The sequence below is a fragment of the Plasmodium cynomolgi genome, chromosome 12, assembly GCF_000321355.1.
Source record: "Plasmodium cynomolgi strain B DNA, chromosome 12, whole genome shotgun sequence".
Classification (NCBI taxonomy): Eukaryota; Apicomplexa; class Aconoidasida; order Haemosporida; family Plasmodiidae; genus Plasmodium; species Plasmodium cynomolgi.
In genome coordinates this window covers 2,420,954-2,442,132 of record NC_020405.1, presented here as the reverse complement: position 1 = coordinate 2,442,132, position 21,179 = coordinate 2,420,954, and the positions used below count along the sequence as shown (strand labels likewise).

At 41.0% G+C, this 21,179-nt stretch overlaps 5 protein-coding genes across 5 annotated transcripts; 3 read left to right on the top strand and 2 right to left on the bottom strand.

Moving 5' to 3' along the window:
- Window positions 1-2,032: 2,032 nt before the first annotated feature.
- Window positions 2,033-4,648, top strand: PCYB_126510 (protein kinase; the record flags this gene model as incomplete). The annotated part of the gene is made up of 9 exons (XM_004223985.1): window positions 2,033-2,069; window positions 2,275-2,386; window positions 2,556-2,616; window positions 2,811-2,943; window positions 3,077-3,420; window positions 3,616-3,734; window positions 3,876-3,966; window positions 4,231-4,316; window positions 4,498-4,648. The coding sequence occupies 9 exons, from the start codon at window positions 2,033-2,035 to the stop codon at window positions 4,646-4,648; spliced, it is 1,134 nt and encodes a 377-aa protein (XP_004224033.1).
- A 1,838-nt stretch (window positions 4,649-6,486) lies between these two features.
- Window positions 6,487-7,989, bottom strand: PCYB_126500 (signal recognition particle 54 kDa protein; the record flags this gene model as incomplete). Its single annotated transcript, XM_004223984.1, has 2 exons — window positions 6,487-7,262; window positions 7,308-7,989. The coding sequence occupies 2 exons, from the start codon at window positions 7,987-7,989 to the stop codon at window positions 6,487-6,489; spliced, it is 1,458 nt and encodes a 485-aa protein (XP_004224032.1).
- A 2,061-nt stretch (window positions 7,990-10,050) lies between these two features.
- On the top strand, window positions 10,051-10,790 carry PCYB_126490 (hypothetical protein). Its single transcript, XM_004223983.1, has 2 exons — window positions 10,051-10,197; window positions 10,427-10,790. Exons 1-2 carry the CDS (start codon window positions 10,158-10,160, stop codon window positions 10,783-10,785), a joined length of 399 nt encoding a protein of 132 aa, XP_004224031.1. The 5' UTR covers window positions 10,051-10,157; the 3' UTR covers window positions 10,786-10,790.
- Window positions 10,791-11,085: 295 nt separating this feature from the next.
- On the top strand, window positions 11,086-13,518 carry PCYB_126480 (flavodoxin domain containing protein; the record flags this gene model as incomplete). Its single annotated transcript, XM_004223982.1, has 2 exons — window positions 11,086-12,444; window positions 12,526-13,518. 2 exons carry the CDS (start codon window positions 11,086-11,088, stop codon window positions 13,516-13,518), a joined length of 2,352 nt encoding a protein of 783 aa, XP_004224030.1.
- Window positions 13,519-14,529: 1,011 nt separating this feature from the next.
- On the bottom strand, window positions 14,530-20,147 carry PCYB_126470 (hypothetical protein; the record flags this gene model as incomplete). The annotated part of the gene is made up of 5 exons (XM_004223981.1): window positions 19,596-20,147; window positions 18,408-19,265; window positions 17,932-18,261; window positions 15,133-17,743; window positions 14,530-15,023 (listed from the first exon to the last, which is right to left on the bottom strand). The coding sequence occupies exons 3-5, from the start codon at window positions 18,259-18,261 to the stop codon at window positions 14,530-14,532; spliced, it is 3,435 nt and encodes a 1,144-aa protein (XP_004224029.1). The 5' UTR covers window positions 18,408-19,265; window positions 19,596-20,147.
- Between the last annotated feature and the right edge of the window lie 1,032 nt (window positions 20,148-21,179).

Here is a 21,179-nt window from a genome sequence, read left to right as displayed (position 1 = left end):
TTGATCCATTTGCCGCGCCATATACTTGCCAAATCGGCGGGCGAAAGGCAAATGCAAAAGAAAAAGTAAAAGTAAAAGAAAAAGTAAAAGAAAAAACTAAAGTAAAACAAAAAGTAAAATGTACAATATGCGCCAAATGTACAATATGTGCAAATATGTACGTATAAACGACTATACGTATATACGCTTTTTGCCCGTTCCGTGGGGCTGGCGGACGAGCGCTTTGTCGATTACGTTATAACGTACGAACGCGATGAAAAGAAAAACGCCCAACTCTTTTTAAACGCTTAAAGCGAAAGCGTCATTGCTTCACGGGAGAGCATCTAACTGAAGCTAAGCCGCTCATCTTTTTCCCATTCCGCATAATTGTCCCTTCATGCGCTCATATAATTTTTACGCCCGCGGGAAAAATAGAGCGCCCTTGCAAACTTTTTTGTGCATTGAATTTCTCACCCCCTGCGCAATTTTCACGCGATTAGCGGCTGGAAATAGCCATTGCGCGGTTTGCACATATTTCTTGCTGCCGCGCATTTCTTTTTTTTCGCACATTCGTTAATTTTTTTTCGCACGTTACGTTTATTTTTTTCACACATCACGTTTATTTTTTCCCTTACATCACATTTATTTTTTTCCTAGTCTGCATGAACCTCTCCCCCCCCTCAGCATATCGTAGTACCACCCTTTTCCATCCCGTCACTTCACGTACTAACATTTTTACTTACCCCTTATACGTACACGTGCCCCCCCAGCCAAACTGGGTCCCAGTACGCGCAGACCTTTGCCTGCACTGTGGTGAACTGGATTCGTGTCCCGGGGGGGTTCACACGTACAACCTTTTTTTTTTGCCACCCTTTTCGTCTCGTTGAGTAGTAGTACCTTATGCATTTAATTTTTTTCTCATTCCCTTTCCCATATTTTTTTTTTCCTTTTCTCATTCCCTTTCCCATATTTTTTTTTTTTTTTTTTTTTTTTGCGTATCTTTTTTTCCCATCCTGCAGTTGTTTTATTGTGACCGTTCTTGTTCTTCTTTTGTGTCTTCAGGATTTGCACCAGCTCACACGACCCTATATTTTTCTCCGTGCATACATCGACCCGTTTATTCATTTTGCTTTATTTATTTATTTTTTTTTTTCGTGCCATGCATATAAAAAGATTTACATGTCTTTGTGATATTTAGTAGTTGCGAATAAGTAAACTAAAAGGGAGAGGGGAAGGTTTTAGGAAATTCCTTTTTTTTTCATATATTCTGTGTTTTTATATTTGTACATATGCAAAGGCGCACAAGCATTCGCGTGCCTATATGTGCTATGAGCCCAGTAAGTACTCGAGCAGGGTTCCCATTTATTACGAGAGCAGCATATGTACATGTCCCATTTTACACCATTTTAATGACCCGGGTTTGAGCATTTTAATAGCCTGCACACGTTTTGTTTTTTTCCGTTTTATGTGCATTTCCCCTGTGTGATGATGCACCGTCTTGGGCGATTTCCTCCCCGCACACAAGGATCGCATCGCTAGCTTAACGTTGGCGCAGCGTTCCCATTCTCGAGCGAATATGTCCGACGCAGCTACGTTTGCACATCTGCTGCTTAACCCACTCTGCATCCTTTTTTTTTAAGTGCCACACCCTTACCGAGTCCACCACCTTGTTTTGTTTATACAGAGCGAATCTGATAAAATTTGTGTACCATTTTGAGTGATACCATGCAATAGTTTTTTTTTTCTTTTTATTCAATTTTACTATATTCCATTTTATTTTATTCCATTTTACTATATTCCATTTTATTCTATTTTGTTTTATTTTCCCTGTTCCGTTCTCCCTTCTCACCCGTGGGAAACATTAAAAGGGAAAAGGAAAAAAAAATAAAACAAAAAGATCGAGCCCATTTGCATCCAAGTTGAGTTTTTATAAATGGAGAAAATTGAAATTATAGCAATTATGTTTTGGTATTTTTTCAATTAAGTTTTTTTTTTCCAAATTTATTATGAATAAATTTTATTCCTTTAAAAGAAGAAAGAAAAAGCATAAAAAATGGGGACCTCAATAAGTAAAAGGAAAAACAATGCGGGTAATGACGGAAAGATGAGGAGCACATGGATGAATGATCCAAGATGCATGAGATGAGATACATGAGCCGAGAGGTGGTTCCCATGTGGCGGGATCTACCAACGTCAAACCCGGCTCCCTGTTTACGTACCCCTTTCTTTACTCCTTTTTTATCTTACACCCCATTTACACATTTTATGCACCCTCATTTCACCTGTCACGTTCAGACAAAAACGTAAAAAATGACTCGTCCGAGAATAAGAGGCAGAAGAAAAACGAGGAGCACGACTCAAATTTGGAGTTTATAAAAAAATACAAAATTATTAACAAAATTGGAGAGTAAGAACACGCGATACATATGCATGCTGTGTGTTGCGTTTCTGTACGACTGCCCTGTTGTCCCCTTGATGGTTCTTCCTTTCGTGAATGTTTTTTCTAAGTGTGTGTAAATCACGCGCGAACATCCCAAAGAATACAATACACGGTTTCTACTTTTCCTTCCGTGCAGCGGTAACTTCTCCAAGGTGTTTTGTTGCAGAGGGGAAAATAAAAAGAAGTGCGCCATGAAGGTAGGATAAAAGAGGGCCAAACGGGAAGCAAAAAAAAGGCAGAAGCTTGTTTGCTTCCGCACGCATGTTTAAGCGTTGTATAGTGCAACGTTATTAGCTAACGGCTGAAAAAATGACCCTCTTTTAATCGTAAATCTTTCATTCTGTCTTAATTTCTCCCACAAATGGCCTTTCCCTTTTTTCTCCCTCCTTAGCTAATGTGCTGCCCCTTGAAGAAAACATCCCATTACAACTGCTTCAAAAGGGAGTTATTCATAATGAAAACGATCAATAACAAACATCCCTATATTGTTAAAATACTGGACTATCACGAAAAAATTTGGAAAAGTTAGCAAAAAGGAAGAAAAAAAAAAAATAGAAAGATTCATTATGGGAAAATGCACACGCAGTTTACCCTTGTGCGAGTGCTTATGTGAGTGCTTGTACCCCCCATTGTTCCCCCCGTTTTACCCCCCCGCAGAATACTACATTGTGAAGCTAATCCTCGAGTACTGCGAAGGAGGGAATCTCTTCGAGTACATAAAAATTAACGGCAGTTGCACGCACTCCGAGGCTAGGGTTATCATTATCAAATTAACAAAAACGATTCAGTACATTAATTCTTTAAAAATTATGCACAGAGATATAAAGCCAGAAAATATTTTACTTCGAACCAAGGACAATATAAAGAGCGTTGTGCTGTCCGACTTTGGGCTGGCCAAAATAACTCCGTCAAATCAAGCCGTCGTCAAAAGTCGCTCCGTCTGTGGCAGTGATTTTTATCTTGCGCCGGAAATTATAAAGAATAAAGAGTACGGGATAAAGGTACGTCCACTCAGCTTGTGTTTCCCATTTGGGAACAAAAAGGCGCGATACTCACGAACCTGTTTTTAACGACTCACCGGTTCTGTGTCTTTAACGCATCGTTATAGTTCTTTTTTTTTTTTTTTTTTTGTTTTGCTTCCACCGCGCAGTGGATACACCGCTCATTATGACCTCACATATTTCCACTCCGTGCAGATCGACATATGGAGCCTGGGCGTCCTCATTTTTTTCATAATAACGGGGAAAGTACCCTTTACGGGGAAAAACGCCAATGAATTATACAACAATATTCTGAAGGCCAACATCCCAGAGCTGTAAGTTGCAGACGCTTGGCGCGGATGTATAAAAAAAAAAAAAGGGGAGGCCGACCCCTTCCTTCGCTTCTTAACTTGCTTACGTAACCGCCTCTTTTTTATGCTAACTTTTTTGCCCCATATACTTCCCTCCCCGTGCAGACTTTCAAAGGAGAAATCCCTGAATATCCAACCAGGCCTGAAAAATTTACTCGAAAATATCCTCGTGCATGACCCGGAAAAAAGATTTAGCGTAATGAAGAAGAGAGAGAAAAAAAAAAAAGAGAGAGCATACTCACCATATACACAGCGGCAGGATTTATTGGCCCGATTATACGCGCCCCTTTTTTTTTTTTTTTTTTTGATAACAAATGATTTCCTCGCTGTGTCAAAAAAAATTTATGAACGCTTCCAATTCGCTTAATTCGTTTTTGAGTCCATATGACACGGTTGTTTTTATTGCCAACTCATTTACTGCATTTTATTGCCACATTTTTTCTTCCCCCCTCCTTTGCAGTGCTCGGACATTTTGAACCACCGATGGATACGGGGAACCCTCACGAGTTGTGAATTCAAAATTTTTAACTCCGCCTCGTACATAAGGTAATGCAATGGAGGAGAGGGATGTTCTCCCACAGCGTCATGCATTTTTTTGTACATTTTGCCGCCCAATTTTTCTGCTCATTTTTTATGACCGCATGTCTAATTGACTAGCCATCACGAGGAATTTTTATTTCCTTTCGAGTATGACTAATGAGTGCCTCTCCCATCCCCCCCCTCGCAGGAAATTACGACTGGACAAAAAAAGGAGCACTGTACAGGACAACGAATTTAAAGAAAACCAAATAAAAGACAAGTCCTTCGAAAAGGAAAAGGACTCGTTTGCTAATATGAAAAAGAAATACACCTTCTTCTTAAAAAAAATAACAAATTAGCTAGCCTTTTTTTTTTTTTTTTATTGTTATGGTGATCTATGTATTGGTGGAAACATTCCTCGTGCATTCACCTTTCCCCCTCATTTGGAAACTCCGTTTTGTGGGGTTCTTGCGAGGAACATATTTTCTCACAAAAAAGTGAATATGTTGTGTGCTTGCCTGCGTACGAGTACCCAATTTATGTGCTATGTTTATGCCGGAGGGCCACCCCAAATGAACCCTTCTTTATTTTAATGTAACCGAATTTTGATTTCCGCCATTCTATACTTTTTTGTTTAATGCGATACCCTGGACAGACGCGCTCTGTCTGCTTTCCAAATTTATCCCCTTTTAAAATCCCCTCATATTTATATGCCTCCCTTTTTTTTTTTTTTTTTGACTATTCCAATTTATTTGTAATTTTATTTTTTGTGCATTTAAAAATTTTTTTTTTTTTCATCCCCGTATTTATGATTCATTTTTATTTTAAATATCCTTGTGTGAAATTGGTTCACACAAATTTGCGTTCTTTTTTTTTTTTTTTTTTTGCCACGTTTTATTGTTGCTTGCGAAGTTCACACACACACACCCTCCTCCCTTGTGATGGTGCATTTCAGTGTCATTTAATCCCCTTATATTAGTGGTTTATTGATCGTGTATTGCTAATTTATATTCCCTTCCCCTATGCATGGTGTTCAAATTTTTAATAAATCACCATGCGACTTACCGCTGTGGAATTAAATACACCCCAATCGATGAACTCCCCTTTCCCTCTCCCCCCCCCTTTTTTTTTTTAATTAAATGATAAAAATTGCAACAATTGTTAGAATATTGGAGGGGTCTTTCAATCAAGTTGGCCTTCTCTGTAGCTTCGCCTTTTTTACGGCAGGAAATGGGAAATTGCATCCGAGGGGTACACCTCGTATGGGCAGGACTCCGCAAACGTGCAGTCATCATACAGATAGCACAGCGCAGCACATAGCTATTCATCATCATCATCTGTCCGATGCCACACCGCGCAAAAGCGGGCATCCTTTTTACTTTAATTTAAATGATTTTAAAAGTTTTACAAAGAGGAGAACAAAGATCATCATGGGAGGCAGAAACACCCGCGCTAGCTATTTCGGTGGTGACAAATTAAAAACAAAAAAAATTACATTTATATAATGCGTATAAATATTATGTGCACAATGTGCGCAATGTGCGCACCTACGCCGGCATTGTGGCACAATGACACAATGGCACAGCTGCCACTGCTGGCACGCTTCTTCACCACCTTTGGGACGCAAAAATGTGACATAAAAAAGGGGCACTGCAAAACGTTGGGCGAGCTGTGACGCGGGTGTCCTCTTTTGCGCCCCAACTCGCAGGATACGAACAGCTGCTGGCATTTTTCTCTGATGAAGCGTTATCCTCAACTGATTTTTTTTTTTTTTTTTAAACACTCATTAGTAAGGGACATAAAGCAGGTAATTCTCGGCCTAACGTCTTATCTCTCCGTCTGCACACTTGCCAAAAGTTGAAACATGTGTCTAGAGGGAGAAATTATTTTCTTCTTCGTTTCGCCCTCCGTGCATAGCTCCGCCAAATGAGCTGCGCACAGAAAGATTCCATTTTGCAGTAATTGCAAAAGGTTAACTAACACCCGAGTATGTCTCACCCCCAAAGTGTAGTAAAAAAAAAAAAAAAAATCCACATGGATGAACACCCTTTCAGGAAGTTATTCCTTCCAGCAGGATATGACGAAAGGGGAGAAACGTATACAACCACATGGAAAGCATCCTTAAAAACGTCGGAGTGGTAAAATCTGAATTCTGTTTTTTCCGTCCAACAGACCCCTCACGTCCTTTTTCCTTTGTTCACTTCTTAAACCCCATTTGTTTCATCATGTTCGCCATAGACCCCCCTAAATCATCCATCTTTGTAAACTCCTTCAAAATGTTAACCATGTTATTTGCGCCGCCCATCTGTCCCAGCATGCTTGGATCAATCATGTTATTCATTTTGCTGAGGAACTGTTTCTGGTTTCGCATTAATGAGCCTAGGTTATTTTCTCTCAATCCCAATTTTCCCATTTTGGAGACCATATTTTTTAAAAATTTAAACTGTTCCAACAACTCTCGTATATCTTGCAGGCGCGTACCAGATCCTTTACATATCCTCAAACATCTACTATCGTTGAGCGGTTTTACACAATCCAATTCTTCATTGGTCATGGAATCCATAATAACCATAAATTTTTTTATCTTCTCTATGCCTTCCTTCTCAGTACCTTTACTAATTAAATTATTCCCAAAACCTGGGATCATCGACATAACTTTACTTAAGCTACCCATTTTAAAAACATTTTGAAATTGATCGTACATATCTCTCAGTACAAATTTCCCTTTGGATAATCTGTTAATTAATTGTGGCTGTTTTTCAATGTCAATAACTTCTTTTAAGGTAGATACCAATCCGTTGATATCTCCTAACCCTAGAAGTCTCGAAACGAATGACTTCGCTTCAAACTTTTCAAAGTCGTTAATATGTTCACCTGTCCCGATAAATGTAATTGGGCATCCTGTTGATGCCACTGCTGATAGAGCCCCTCCTCCCTTAGCATGTCCATCTATCTTAGTAATAATTATACTACCTAAAGTAACTGAGTTTTTAAAAGCCATGGCTTGGTCATGACAACTTTGTCCAATATGACTGTCAATGACGAATACAATTTCTTCTGGTTTGATTGAACTTTCGACCTGCTTCATCTCTTCAAATAATTCACTCTCTTGTTTATGTCTACCAGAACTATCTACAATAATTAAATCATATTTTTCTTTTAAAAATGCATTAACTCCATCACTTGCAATTTTTACAGGATCTACTTCTGAGTAGCTACCATAAAATGGGATCTTAACCTTTGCGGCATTTTGCTTCAGTTGATCAAAAGCCCCAGCTCTAAAAGTGTCAGCACATACTAAGGCCGTTTTGAATCCTTTCTTTTGATAATAATGTGCAAATTTCGTACAGGTGGTTGTTTTTTCACTTCCTTGCAAGCCGACAAATAAAATGACATTACGACTTCCTTTCTTTGGAACATATGACTCTTTCTTTCCTTCCAGGAGATTAATAAGCTCCTCCACCACGTACTGTTGCACCAGCCTCTTTTTATTGTTTCCATACAAATCGATATTTTTTTCGATATTTTTTTTTATATTACTTTTTATATCCTTCAGGTAGCTAATATTTATGTCCGCCAAGATCAACGCTCTGATCACTTCCTTCAGGCACTCTTCAATAGCGCTGTCGTCCGCCGCGGCCGATGCCTGCAGCTTCTGCAGAGCGCACGTCAGCTGCGTCCCCAGTTCCGTCAGTACCATTTTATCGACCCTAAATGTTCAACGGCAGTGCTATCTCGCACTGTCTGTCTGATGATTATTCCTCCGTTTTGATCTTCGCCCACCTCTACGCTTACGCCGAAGAAGGGGGGGAGGGGTGTCCACTCGAATTGGGCCCTGCTCAACTGGGATTCCACTGCGCAATGAGGGGAAGCTGGACTTCGTGCTGGTGATGGTGTTAGTGGTGATGGCGATAGTGGTGATGGCGATAGTGGTGATGGCGATAGTGGTGATGCCGATAGTGCTAATGGCGATAGTGCTGATGGCAGTGAAGTGACCCCTAGGTTTGCCTCACAACTGGTCTCCTAAATGTGCTTTCGGTGCAACACTCAGCCGAAGGGTGACTTATGAGGGGCCAATTTCTGGATAAAAGGTTAACAAAACAAAGTGGTCTTAAAATGGGGGGAGTACTACTTCTGTTTACACGAAATTAAGAGGGGCGATTTCCAACATGAGCCTGCTCCGGACTTGCTGTGCCGCAACAGAACGTATGGTCCCCCAATTATGCACACAAATGGAAGTATATTATGCTGCTCACGTGTAAGCGTTTGTATAATTATTCACGCGTACACAAATGAGTTGCACTACATACACAGGCTGAAAAAAAAAAAAAAAAAAAAAAAATTACACTTTCGCACAAATATAGCCAATCGATTTGTTCTTTGTGCCCATTTTCACATTTGGCAGTAAAGTACCTTCACAATGGCTAATCATTTTTATGTAAAATATTTCGATATAATTTTAATTCCCTTTTTTTTTTTTTTTTACGTGCAATTGCTCGTCAGGATGTGTGTTGCCGCGGAGGGGAGGGTCGCGCCACGCGATGTAGGCGAATGTTCACAGCAGTGTATACACCCAAGTGTATACCGAAGCGGTGACCCCACGAGGTGATATTCCAAACGCGAGAGCGGGCGTGTGCTGCCTTAGTTACGATGCAGCCCCATCGAACTCATTAATCGGTCACGCCCTTACGTGCGGCAGTAAATAGCCCCCTAGGGGATGCACAAATGTCATGTTGCGATGAACAGAACTTCCGGTTTTGTTCCTTCGCCTTCGCCTCAGCCTGTGCCTTTTTCCGTGCGTATAGTAAGGCAGCCTTCAGGCATGAATTCATCACAGATATATGTACTTCGCGATTTTTATGTTACTAAAAGGAAACGGAAGTGGAGGCCTCGCTTTACCAAAAAAAAAATATATATTCATTAATTTCTTCTGCCAAGCGTTTTTTTCGGAACGATGAAAAACTGTCACTTGGAAAAAATCATTTATAGGGGAAGGAAGGAAAAGAGGAAGAACGTAAAATCGTAGAAAAAAAAAAATAAAATAAAATAAATAAATAAATAACTCCATGTATTTACGGCAAACAGCCACTCTTATAACCAATAGCGAGTAAACAGCCCGCTATAAGAGCCGGCGCTTTATGGATACACATAGGCCCAGCAGCTAGGCCGTTGTGACACCCCTGCATTTGCAAAAGAAAAAAAATACATGCAACTGCGAACGAACGAAACGCTCTTACCCTTTTTTTTTTTTTTTTTGCAATCCTGCTCTAGTCATAAGGTGTTCATAAAAAAGGGGGAAAAATTTACAACATTGACCGCAGCCTCAGCGGTATAGCAGCGCATTGGTACCCATTAACATAATTGTAAACGAACGCATCGCTTTTATTGCAAATGTTTTTTTTGCGAATCTGTTTAAAAAAAAAGGGGGTTATTCAAATGTATAGTGCATTTCCTACTGCGGATAATCTGGGAAAGAAAAAAAAAAAAAAAAAGAACACCCTTCTGTTCTCCATGTAGAAAAGGCTACCTTTGGCATGATGACATGCAATAGAACAGTTTAGTCATTTTGGAGCAGTGCGCAAAATTTTATTTGTAGCAACAGGGTGGACATCCTATTTCCCCTGTAATGTTTCGCCTCATCGTGCCCAACGTAGATCATAAACCTACCCATGTATATCCATATGGGGGCGCTAATTCGTTTAAGATAGGCATTGTGTTTTTTTCTCCAGTTTGTGGAAGAGACTCTCTGGACGTGTTCTACGCAGACTTGTGGTAGACACATCGGCTACGCTGTTTTATATACTTCAAAAAAAAATCATTTTTTTAAGCGCACTAGCAATTTTGTAGAACTACCCTCTTCGCACTTTAATGATCATGATAAGTTCCCCCAGCTGTGACGTGACAGCAGGTATGGAAATGCCCACTGTGGTTCATTAGTCTGTACGTGCGGGGATACCCGTATGACCAAATTGGAGCACGTGATCTCTCCTTTTAGGAGGTGCCAAATGCGTAGCGTTCTACGGCGTGGCTACTTTCATCCCAACTGATTATTTGACATTCCTAATGATAGGGTGAATTCCTCATTCCACGCTCACTTCGTCTACTCTATCCACCCCTTATGCCTCCCCTCTGTTCAGGATTGAATAGGCTGAGAAGCAAAAGCGTTGACGAAATCGCAGAAATCGTTAAAAGGGCCAAGGAAGCGAAGGAAGCCCAGCTAGGAAATTTAGACAACTTCAAGGAGAAACAAAATCTAAATTTGCTGAAAGCCTTTGCAGAGAACCAGGCAAATTGTCTCAGCATTTGTAAGGAAAATTTATTCAATCGATTTGAGGAGGACTTGCAGAAGTACCAGAACGTGAGCGCGAAAAATAACTCAACTTTTAACGAGAGGAAAAAAAAAAAATTAGAAAAGTTTTATCAAGACATGGAGCAGCAGCTTTGTTTCCGTGCATGTTCTATGAGGTGCCGCCACTTTCTGCAGGACAAGGATTGAGAGAGCGCGGGGGGGAGTGGTCTCATCGTAAAGGCGACGAGGAATGAAGGAAAGGGGAAGAAGTGAGAAGAAGGGGAAACAGGGAAAGAAAGGGGAAAAGGGAAAATAAAGAAGAGTCTACCTTTTGAGTAGGCGCGTCAATATTTCCCGCTGAACAGCCCGTCCTTCCCCTCGCCAGCACACCGAGTGTGCCACCCCGCCAGAACTCCGAGTGTGCCACCCCGCCAGAACACCGCGTTTGCCACCCCGCCAGAACACCGAGTTTGCCACCCCCTTTCTTCATACTCGGAACCGCCCAACATGGAGGACGCAGACAGGAGGACCAAAATTTTACTAGCGTACGGGTCCCAGTACGGCACTGCGTACGACTGCTGTAGAATCGTTTTGTACGAATTGTATCGAAGCTTCCACGTGGACTTTTTTTGCCTGAATGACGTCAATTTGATGAGCTTTCACAGGTACGAAAATGTCATAATCATTGTTAGCACTACAGGGTATGGCTGCTACACAAATAACATGTCCAAATTTTGGCTAGCTATGCATAGAGCTAACGTAAGGTTTGACGAAGGTACCTATTTTCATTTGTTCGGATTGGGTGACAGTGCATATGATAACTACAACATAGTGGCCAAGAAATTAAAAAAAAAATTAAAATCGCTCAACGCAAACGTTATAAATTACAATTTAGGAAATTATCAACACCCGTCTATGCATTTTTCAAACTTTACCATTTGGAAAAATAATGTCTACCGATTTTTGATGAGCAGGTATGCTCTCTTTGAGTTAAATGAGGACGTCCCTCTGTTGTACTCCATCAAGTGGGTACATCAGTTAGCAGGTGAGGCAGATATCCACGAGGAGGAGAAAAGAAGGGGAAAATATGATCACACCAATGGGGGGGGGAGCCATTATAACCCTACTAGTGAGGAAGAATACATAAAGGATATTCACCCCAAGGGGGAACAACAAATCGAGAGGGATTCCCCCGAAAGGGAGGAAAAAGACGTGGAAGACGCGCATCCTGCATGTAGTAGCACTCCCCAAATTGGGCACTTCCAACCGGATGAGCACTTTTGTACAGTATTAAAACTTTCCAAATTTGAAATTTTAAAAAATAAGAGGTGCACAGATATATCCTACTTCCAAGATGTTAGGTGCATCGACCTGGTGGCACCACCCTCTCTGTCGTTTAACGTGAGCAGCTTGTTAAATGTGCACCCATTTCTAAACGAGGAGAAAACGAAAGAGGTATTGAAGATATTAAAAATTAATTATGATGAGTATGTCATTGTTCAGCAGAACTACCCGGAGGGTAAAAAAAGCATCACAGATAGCGTTCCGGTTAACAAAAGGATAAAAATACTGCACCTGTTTATGTACTTCCTAGATTTAAGCAAAATGGTTGCCCCCTTTTTTTTCACCTATCTAAGTAAAAGAACGACGAGCGAAATGCACAGGAATAAATTTCTACAGTTGGCAGACACAAACCAAATTGCAGATTATTTTTCCTACATCTATCAGGACAAAAGATCCTACTACGACATCTTCTGCGATTTTTACAGTTACATACAAGTCGATGTGACCTTTCTCGTGAACACTCTTCCGAGCATTCAACAGAGATCATATTCGATAATGAACCCAATGGAATACTACAAGTATGTAAAAATAAAATTTAATCCCTACCAGTTATACCTACATACTGTATCCCCCTTTTTTTTGTCCCTGCTATGTTTTTTAAAGATCCATTTTTACACAAAAGGGAAAGGAGGAGCAGGAAATATTTTGGCTCAGTACACAGAGGAAATGTGGACAAGGCGTACATTAAAATTTGTAAAATTCATGAGGAACAAATTAATCAACCGGAGGAACAACATAATCGAGTTACTGGTTAGTCTCTACCAAGTTGAAATAAATAAAAATAAAAAGTTGGTGGGTCTCTGTTCAGATTATTTAGTTAACTCCAAAGAAGGATCTTTTATTTATGCTCAAATTCAGGATAGCCTTTTGTGGTTTAATAAAAATATCCTCAACTTAGGCTACCGAATTGTTTATATTTCTACCGGATCGTCGTTTAGCAGCTTCCTGGGGGTTATCAGATATCGCCACGATATGCACAGGAAGCAGAGCTCTACACATAGGGGAGGAAGCCAAAAGGAGCAGGATGGACTCGCTTCTCCCCTTCTAAAAGATTTTCTCTTCCTTGGACTTCGCAACAGGTTGCACGACTTTTACTTCGAAGACTTTCTCCGAGGGGTTACCTATTTCAACTACATTTTTGTGGCCTTCTCGAGGGACCCCAACGACAATTTTTCTTTCCTCAACGCGGAGGAGGAACAGAGTTGCGAGCGTAGTGATATTAGCGGTGGTATGAGGGGTGGCATTAGCGGTGGCACTGGCGATCACCGTGAGGATGACCCCGACGATGGCGATCGCTGCAGGGGTCACCCCCACATCCACTACGAACACGTAAAACAACAGCTAAACGAGAAGAAGAAAAAAATATACGTAACTGACATCGTGCTGGCCATGCAGGACTGCATGTACGAGCTCCTAACGCAGCAAAACACGATATTCCTCGTCTCGGGGAAATCTCGCCCCTTCGCGCAGAACCTGATCAAAGCCTTCGGGAACATCATCAAGCAGAAGGAGCCGCACAGAACCGAGGAGCACATTCACTCCTTTTTAAAAAAAAAAGTGGACGATTTTTCAATAATAGTAGAATCATGGTACTAATTCTTTCAAAAGGGGGGAAGCATTGCGGAATGGCGGCCGAAGCGTGCCTCAACCGGGGCCGGCGCGCAAACAACGGCTTGTTAACTCGTTACATAAATAGGGCTGCGCGCGCGTGCACACAACAAGGCAAAAAAAAAAAAAAATGAAAAAATAGAAGTGTGGAGCGCGGCAGGAGGTGCCATCCTGGATGACGTTAAAAAACAATGAGGTGGAACTCTCTACCATGCGCTTCTTTTGATAAATTCTTAAAGCGTTGCATGGACTAGTGGGGGGGGAATTAACAAATAAAGTGCCGATCATGTGGCGGCACATGGCAAGACGCATAGAACCATACGCATAGACAAAACACATACGAAACATCAGCGTGAATGCAACTGCAACAACATATAAGGAGCATGAAACAAATGCGTGCACATTTTGCACCCGTGTTTATATCACCATGCCTCTTTTATCTCCCCCGTCACGTTTTCTCTATATCTATATATCTCTCTATCGCTGTCTCTATCTCTATCTTTATCTCTCTTTGTTCTTTTTTTTTTGTTAAAAAAGGGTGCACACCGCTTGGCACTAATAAATCACGCATGCACATTTGAAATAAACGTCGTCGTAAAAAATTTAATCTCACCTTTCACAGCATGTATATAAAAAGGTGCACAAAATTAATCTCGTCGTTTTTTTTTTTTTTTTTTTTTTTTGTGGAGAGATAGACTAACCATAAGTGCGCAAAAATTTGCAAAATTTTGCAAAATTTTTGCACTGTCCACACTCGCACCTCTTGGGGCTGCTTCCGCTCATCCGCCTTAAAAATAACAATTTTAAAAAAAAAAAAAAAAAAAAGTGAGAACCTCGCTCAATGGCGAAGTGTGGCTTCTTCCTCTTCCCCTAAACTTCTTCACTTCACCGAAGGGCGCAACTCTGTCCGTATCACACGATTAGCGATTCTGCTAAGCAAGCGTGTGGGGGCTACAAAGGAGAAACTATGTAAAAAAGGGAGCAGGGTTCTTTCCCCGCTCACAAGGGATTTTCACACAGTTCGCACCTCGTCCGTTCAGACGTATTTTCATACGTGCACATGTTGCACCTCTTCAACTTATTTTTCTTCTTAATGGTGTAGGTGACGTTACTTTCAGGGACGTTTAAGTAAGACATGTTATTGAGAGAGAGTGTTGGGTGATGGAACTGATTGTCAATATTGTTCTTGTCAATGTTCTTCTTGTCACTTTTTTTCTTCTGTTTGTCCGACTTGGCTTTACTACTCACATTATTGACACTTGGAATGTCGCTACTGCTTTGGGTGGTTTTTTTTTTCTGATTATCTACGGGGGATAAGGGAAGTAGGGACGGAAATTCGAGAGGACTAAACGTTTTTAGAATATCACGACTCTTTTTACTTTTAGCTGCACTTGTGTTTTCCTTCGACTTGGACTTCTTGTCCTTCTCCGCCCCTTCCCCAGGGTCCCTGCTTTTGCTTTTCCCTTTTTTGGCTGAATTAGAGTCTACATTGACTGCAGCTAGTAGCGGATAATTGGCAAAATTAAAATCTGGAGTGCCTCCACTATTTTTGTTTTTATTTTCGACAGTGGAGTTCGATTCACATTCTTTTTTTTTTCAAACTGTTGGTTAGCACCTGACTGTTTGCAGCTTTCCCTGTCGCCACGACACTGTTCGAGGGTGTGGCATTTTCCTTTGTTGTCTTTTTTTTCTTAGATGTACTACTCTTTGGTGGTGCCTGAATTATTTCTTCTTGCTTCTGCTCTGGTAGCGGAGGGAACTCCAAATCGATATTCAATCTAGTCGAGTTTGAAAATAGCTGTTTGTTCTTATCAACCTTATTTTTGTACGACGTGGATTGTATAGAAGCATTATTTCCTGCAGCTGTTGCGCTTTTCCCAATGCTACTTGCAGTATTCAGTGTACCATTCCTCGACATGTTACTTGCCTTAGTTTGGCTGCTATGGCTGGCAGTGATCCCTATTATGCCTCCACCACCACTTCGCTCATTCACCCATTCGGATCTGTCCTTTAGCGTGGGGAACTCCTCTACCACTTTGGGTAAGCTACTTGGGGTGGTAGAAGCCATTATGCTGCTTACGTAGAAATAAATAAAATACAGCTCATTCACCTTGGTACTTTTTATTATGTTTAAGAATCGGTTTCTAAGCGAAAGGGAGACATCATACAGGTTTGCATTCAATCTGGTATCCTCGATGGTTCTTACGTGGTGTTTTTTTTCGTCCTGCGATAGCTTGTCTCGTTTCAAGTGTCCATCACGCTGATCGCGATGGTACTGATGATCTCCCTTCTTTCTGTTCATCTCTTGGTGGTCCTCCTTGTCAGCTTGCTCACTGCGCATTTTGCGTAGAATGACTTCTATGTCTTTCCTAATTCGATAGTACTCCGGGCCTGTAGACAAGCACTCCTCCAGAGCCTTCGCGTTGACAAAGGAACCCAAATTTTTGGAGATGCTTGTGAGAGAAGCCAAATCGACGTCATTTGATATTCTCTTAACAATTTTCTTCTTGTTTTCACTGGAGATATTAATAAATTTATTTATACAGGGGTCTTTCATGTATGCTGAAAAGTAGTTACTCAGAAAAAGGTAAAAGAAGGAAACCAAGTTTAAGTTGGGTTCTACATAATACAGCAAATCGAGGACCACTTTTTTGGACACATCCCATTTTTTATCATACAAATTATTTATTATGTTGCTATTTGGATTTTTCTTCTTCATGGTCTTTTTAATTAGTTGGTTAATGTCTTCCAGGTCGTTCAATTCGTTGCTACTACTGCTGATGTTGATTGCATCTAGCAAGGTATTCCCATTTCGTACTTCCTTCTTTCCTTTTTCGCTTTGGTGAGAAGATAACGCTATTAGAATGCTACTACTGCTGTTGTTACTACTGTTATGGGTAGCACTTGGGTTGCTTTTTAACGTACTCGACTTGGGGGCTCCTCCATTGTACGCATCCCGCCCGAAGAAAGTATCCCCTTTTTTTGTCGCTTTCTCTACCCGATCGTACGTCTCACTGCACAGGTGCGAAATATTCCGTACTAGAAAGCACACCTTATCAAATCCATGCTTATCGACTTTAAAAAATAAAAAGATCAAATATAAGAAGCCGTATTTGCTCAGTTCGATGGGGCCACAACTGGCTTCCGCCTCTATCCGCTTCTTCACTTGCGTCATTTCGTGCGAGCACAGGTAAATGTGCTTCGTTTTGTCGCTATTCACGCTGTTAGGGGGGCAGCCATTCGTTCCGCTATTCCTACCCCCCCTAGCACCGCGCCCCCCGCTAGGAGTAGCAGTAGAAGTAGCAGAAGAAGTAGCCTTCGCCGTAGCCGTCGCCGCGACGCTGACAAATTCAATCACCTTCTCCAGGCGCACATGCCTCGACTTCAAGAAGAGATAAAAAAACGAATAGTACAAAATGAAGGACCTATTAATTATGATGTTAAAAAAGAGGTACAAATAATTTTTTTCCAAGTCTTCCTTATTATAAGATAAGTACTCTATTTTCTCCACTATATAATCAAAAAATAATTTGAAATGAAAGAAGTTGTTTCGATCCTGGGGGAAGTCCTCCTCAATTATTTTCTTGTTCAGCTGTATTATCTCCTCCTGCGTAAAATACAACTCCGATTTTTTACTGGACAGAGTTTCGAATACTCTCAAAATGATCTCCATGTCTCTTTTGGCCATGTATAGGAAAAATATTTTTTCGCTGCTTCCAAAATAGTTTAAAAAATCTTTCACTTTACACTCGATGAAATAGTCAAAGTACCATGCGTCATGGAAACTCTTAAAGTTGTATATGCATTTGTGTCTGTTCACGTCAAACGGTTCCTTGCTCTCTCCTGTGAGATCATCTTCGTCTAGGCGATGGTTGTGCACACTACTCCCCCCTGTGTTGTAACTGCTCGCCCCCGTGTTGTAGCTACTCGCCCCTATGTTGTAACTGCTCGCCCCCGTGTTGTAGCTGCTCGCCCCCGTGTTGTAGCTACTTGTCCCATTGTGCGCACTACTTCTTATCTCGTTGTACGAAGCCCCAGCTATGGAAAACGTTATTTTATTCCTTTTGTTATTCCCCTTCTCCTCGTGCTTCTCCGCTAGGTGGAAGCACAGGTCGATCTTATTGTCAAAGACGACGAAGATACACTGCTCGTACAAGCAGGGGTGGTGCTTCTTCTTGTAGTGCTCGAATAGATTTTCGTAGTTTCTGTAGACCTACAAAAGGTGGTGCGCGTGCAAACGATGAAGAGAGTACAATGGCGCGTGCACAATGGCGCGTGCACAGTGACGCGTACATAATGACGTGTGCACAATGACGTGTGAACAATGACACCTGCACAATGACGCGTGAACAAACTTTGGCCACGCGCAAAGCGCGAATGGCTCCCCTCTGGCGCCCTTACGTGCGTGTGCAGCTGGTCATAGTAGACGACGTCCTCCTGCAAGTCGCCCTTGGGCGCTTCCTTGCTGTCGCTGGGCCTCTTATTAAAGCAAAATTTGCAAAAAAAGTGGTACTTGTTAATGTGATTCATGAACGTATCAAAATCGTACAGGTAAAATCCACAGAGGTGGCAATAAATGTGCCTTATTTTATATTTATTCTCCGCAATCTTCTCTCCATTTTCAACGTGCATTCTTATAAACCTTTTAAAAAATATATTATACTCGAAGAGGAAAATATTGTCACTATTACCAACACAGATGTCACAATAAGTCTTGCCATGTTCATTCATGTGTCTACACAACTCGCTTAATCTCCTGTGGCAATAATTTTTCAATAAATTAATCTGATTTATATTATCCAGATTTGTAAAGCACGTTTTGGTAAACAGATCAACAGCTCGGAAATAGTCATCGGATAGTTCAGACTCTTCATCCTTTATACGAAATAATTTATACCCATACTGTTGATACTTGTCATATATTGAGTCGTTTTTTTTCTCAAAATGTCCCTTTCGTTTTTTATGTAAATACGTTCAAAGTACTTATCTATGCTATGATTTTGTTTAAATTTTTCCACCTTTTTACTTAAGATTTGTGTCCAGTAATCGATACATGGAGAGAGCAGACAGACGTAACTTGTCAATAGGGTCGATAAACTGTAGATGTAAAAATATTCGAAGAACACCTTCCTTTCTGTGTCGACAAATATTTTTGCATAAAATGCATACCTCTTTTCTGTGTTCACTCCTCCGTTCAACAGGTATCTTATTTTTTCTCTTTTCCTTTTAATATATTTTTCGTAATAAAAAAACAAATACAAATTTTCACCTTTTTTGGTTGCACTGCTATTTCCTTCATTGGCATTATTATTGTCTACATTCTTTTTTAAAATATTTCGTAAAATTATAACGTCATCATAGTGGGATGAGAACACCTTCTTGATATCATTTTTGGTCATACAGTTTATTTGTTCTTTACTGGGAAGGTACCCATCACCCATTCCTTTTTCTGTAACAGAAAATGAGTTTATTCCCTTTTGGCTTTCCACCTTTGGGGGAGGTTGGCCTAGGTTCACTGCGTGGATTTCCTCCATAGATTTTTCTTCTTCTTCCATCCCTTCGTGTGCACATAGAGCAGCCGTGTTGAGTGAAATCATACTACGTGAGGAGTCAGTCAAGGGGGTGGCTCCTCCCTGTGCACTTTTCCCTGTGAGATCCTCCCTTTTGTGGTAGCTACTCCCATTCAGCTCCGCAAACTGAGATGACTCGTAACTGACGTACCGTTCGTGATCTTCCTGTTCAAGCAGAGTGTGCAATAAATTGTCATAAGTAAAATACGTATAGAAATTATTTAAACAAAAAAATATGTACCCATTTCTTTCTTTACAAAATGGGCATTTCATTGTATCCTTATCAAATTCATAGTTATATTTTTCGTCCTTTCCATCCCTTCGTTTGTCACTTGTCGGTCTGGTGATGTCAACAAATGACCCTCCTCCAGCCGCTGCTGCTGCAGCAGCTGCTGCTCCCCCTGCTGCTCCTCCTCCTGTGCCTCCCCTCCCCCCCCGGTACTCATCTGGGTATCCAGAGTTATTTCTATTCCCCACACGATTACGACTATTTACATAATTCGCGTACGCACTATTGCTGCTGGTGGTGTTGTCACGAGGGGCGTTGGTTCCTCTGCTATTCTCCTCATCCTCATCCTTCTCTTTCTTTTGCATATACAAGAGACGATAAAAACACAGAAAGCAATAAGTGTGGTTGCATTCTTGTATGCACACAAATTTTATTAACTCGAAACATAGACTACATTCGATGAATTTGAAGTCTAGTTCCACCTTTTTCAAATCAAAATTGCTTATCTTGTATTCCTCATCCTTCATTTCGGCCAGGGAATAATTTTCATTTTTTTCCTTTTCCCTAATTATTTTTTCCACTTCTTTTTTTACAATTTTGTTCCCATTCTTTTTTATATTGTCAATTAAGCTGTTATATATGATTAAATTGTGTTCTATCCTTAGAATATCCGCGTCACAATAACTAAATAATTTTCTGATGTGATAGGAGATGTTTACATACATGGATTTGTCTCCCTGAGCGTTTTTTTCATCATGGCATTTCGCAGATTCGTGTTTGCTCTTACCGTTCACGGCGGCGTTGCGACCTCTATACATTTTTTCGCCAAATGAATGTGCAATGGGGGGTGGCGACGGGATGGCGATGAATGTGCCGATGAATGAGCCGATGAATGAGCCGATGGACGTGCCGATGAATGTGCAGATGAATGTCCTGGTGAATATGTTCACATATCCGCACAAGACCGCTTTTCCCCACGCGCGCAGCTTACTGCTGGGGAATCCTTTCGGGGGCAGAAAAAAAGACGATGCAAGGGTTCGTAAGCTATTTTGCTACTTTAAAGCGTGTTCCTTCGTTCCCGCACAGGCATATAAAGCTGCTCCCCACGTGGATTACTTTCGCCCAGGTAAGGTAATCTTCTCCGCAGGTGTCCTCGTACGAGTGCGCTTATTCATGTGCATACAAACTTTTACGCATATCTGATACACATCGCTTCTCGTTCTGCGGGTGCTTCTACGTTCAGCGTGATCGCCTTACCTTGAGCTGGCAATTTTACCAAGGCAGTTTTTTGTTTTTTGTTTTTGTTTTTTTTTCTTCTTTGAATTCTCCAACTATTTGGTCCCCGAACAGGCCTTATCTTCTAATTCACCATTGCCCGAGGGGGATAGAACGTTCGGAGTTTAATCCCGTTCGCGTGGAGGTACACGTATTGCATATATGCCTAGGCATGTATCTTCTTGTGTGACACATTAATGCGTCCGTTAATTCGTCCGTTTATTCGTCCGTTTATTCGTCCGCTTATTCGTCCGTTTATTCGTCCGTTTATACGTCCGTTTATACGTACGTTTATTCGTCCGTTTATACGTACGTTTATTCGTCCGTTTATACGTACGTTTATTCGTCCGTTTATTCGTCCGTTTTGTAAATCCTCCCCCCCTGCACTATTGGTACTTGTCGTGAATCCACGATATTCTGGCTCCTGATGCCATTTCGACAGTAAGCAGAATGCATATGCAGCGCGAGCGCAGTTTGTGCATACGTACATACATACTTACATACATACGTACATACATACGTACATATATATATGTATATATCTTCAAATATATATACATATAATTACGCGGATG

What these genes read in the sequence shown, in the direction of transcription:
- PCYB_126490 (XM_004223983.1), top strand. Translation starts at nt 10,158, where the DNA reads ATGATCATGATAAGTTCCCCCAGCTGTGACGTGACAGCAG. An exon ending in CAGCTGTGACGTGACAGCAG is followed by an intron (nt 10,198 to 10,426) that starts GTATGGAAATGC and finishes CCCTCTGTTCAG; the next exon opens with GATTGAATAGGCTGAGAAGC.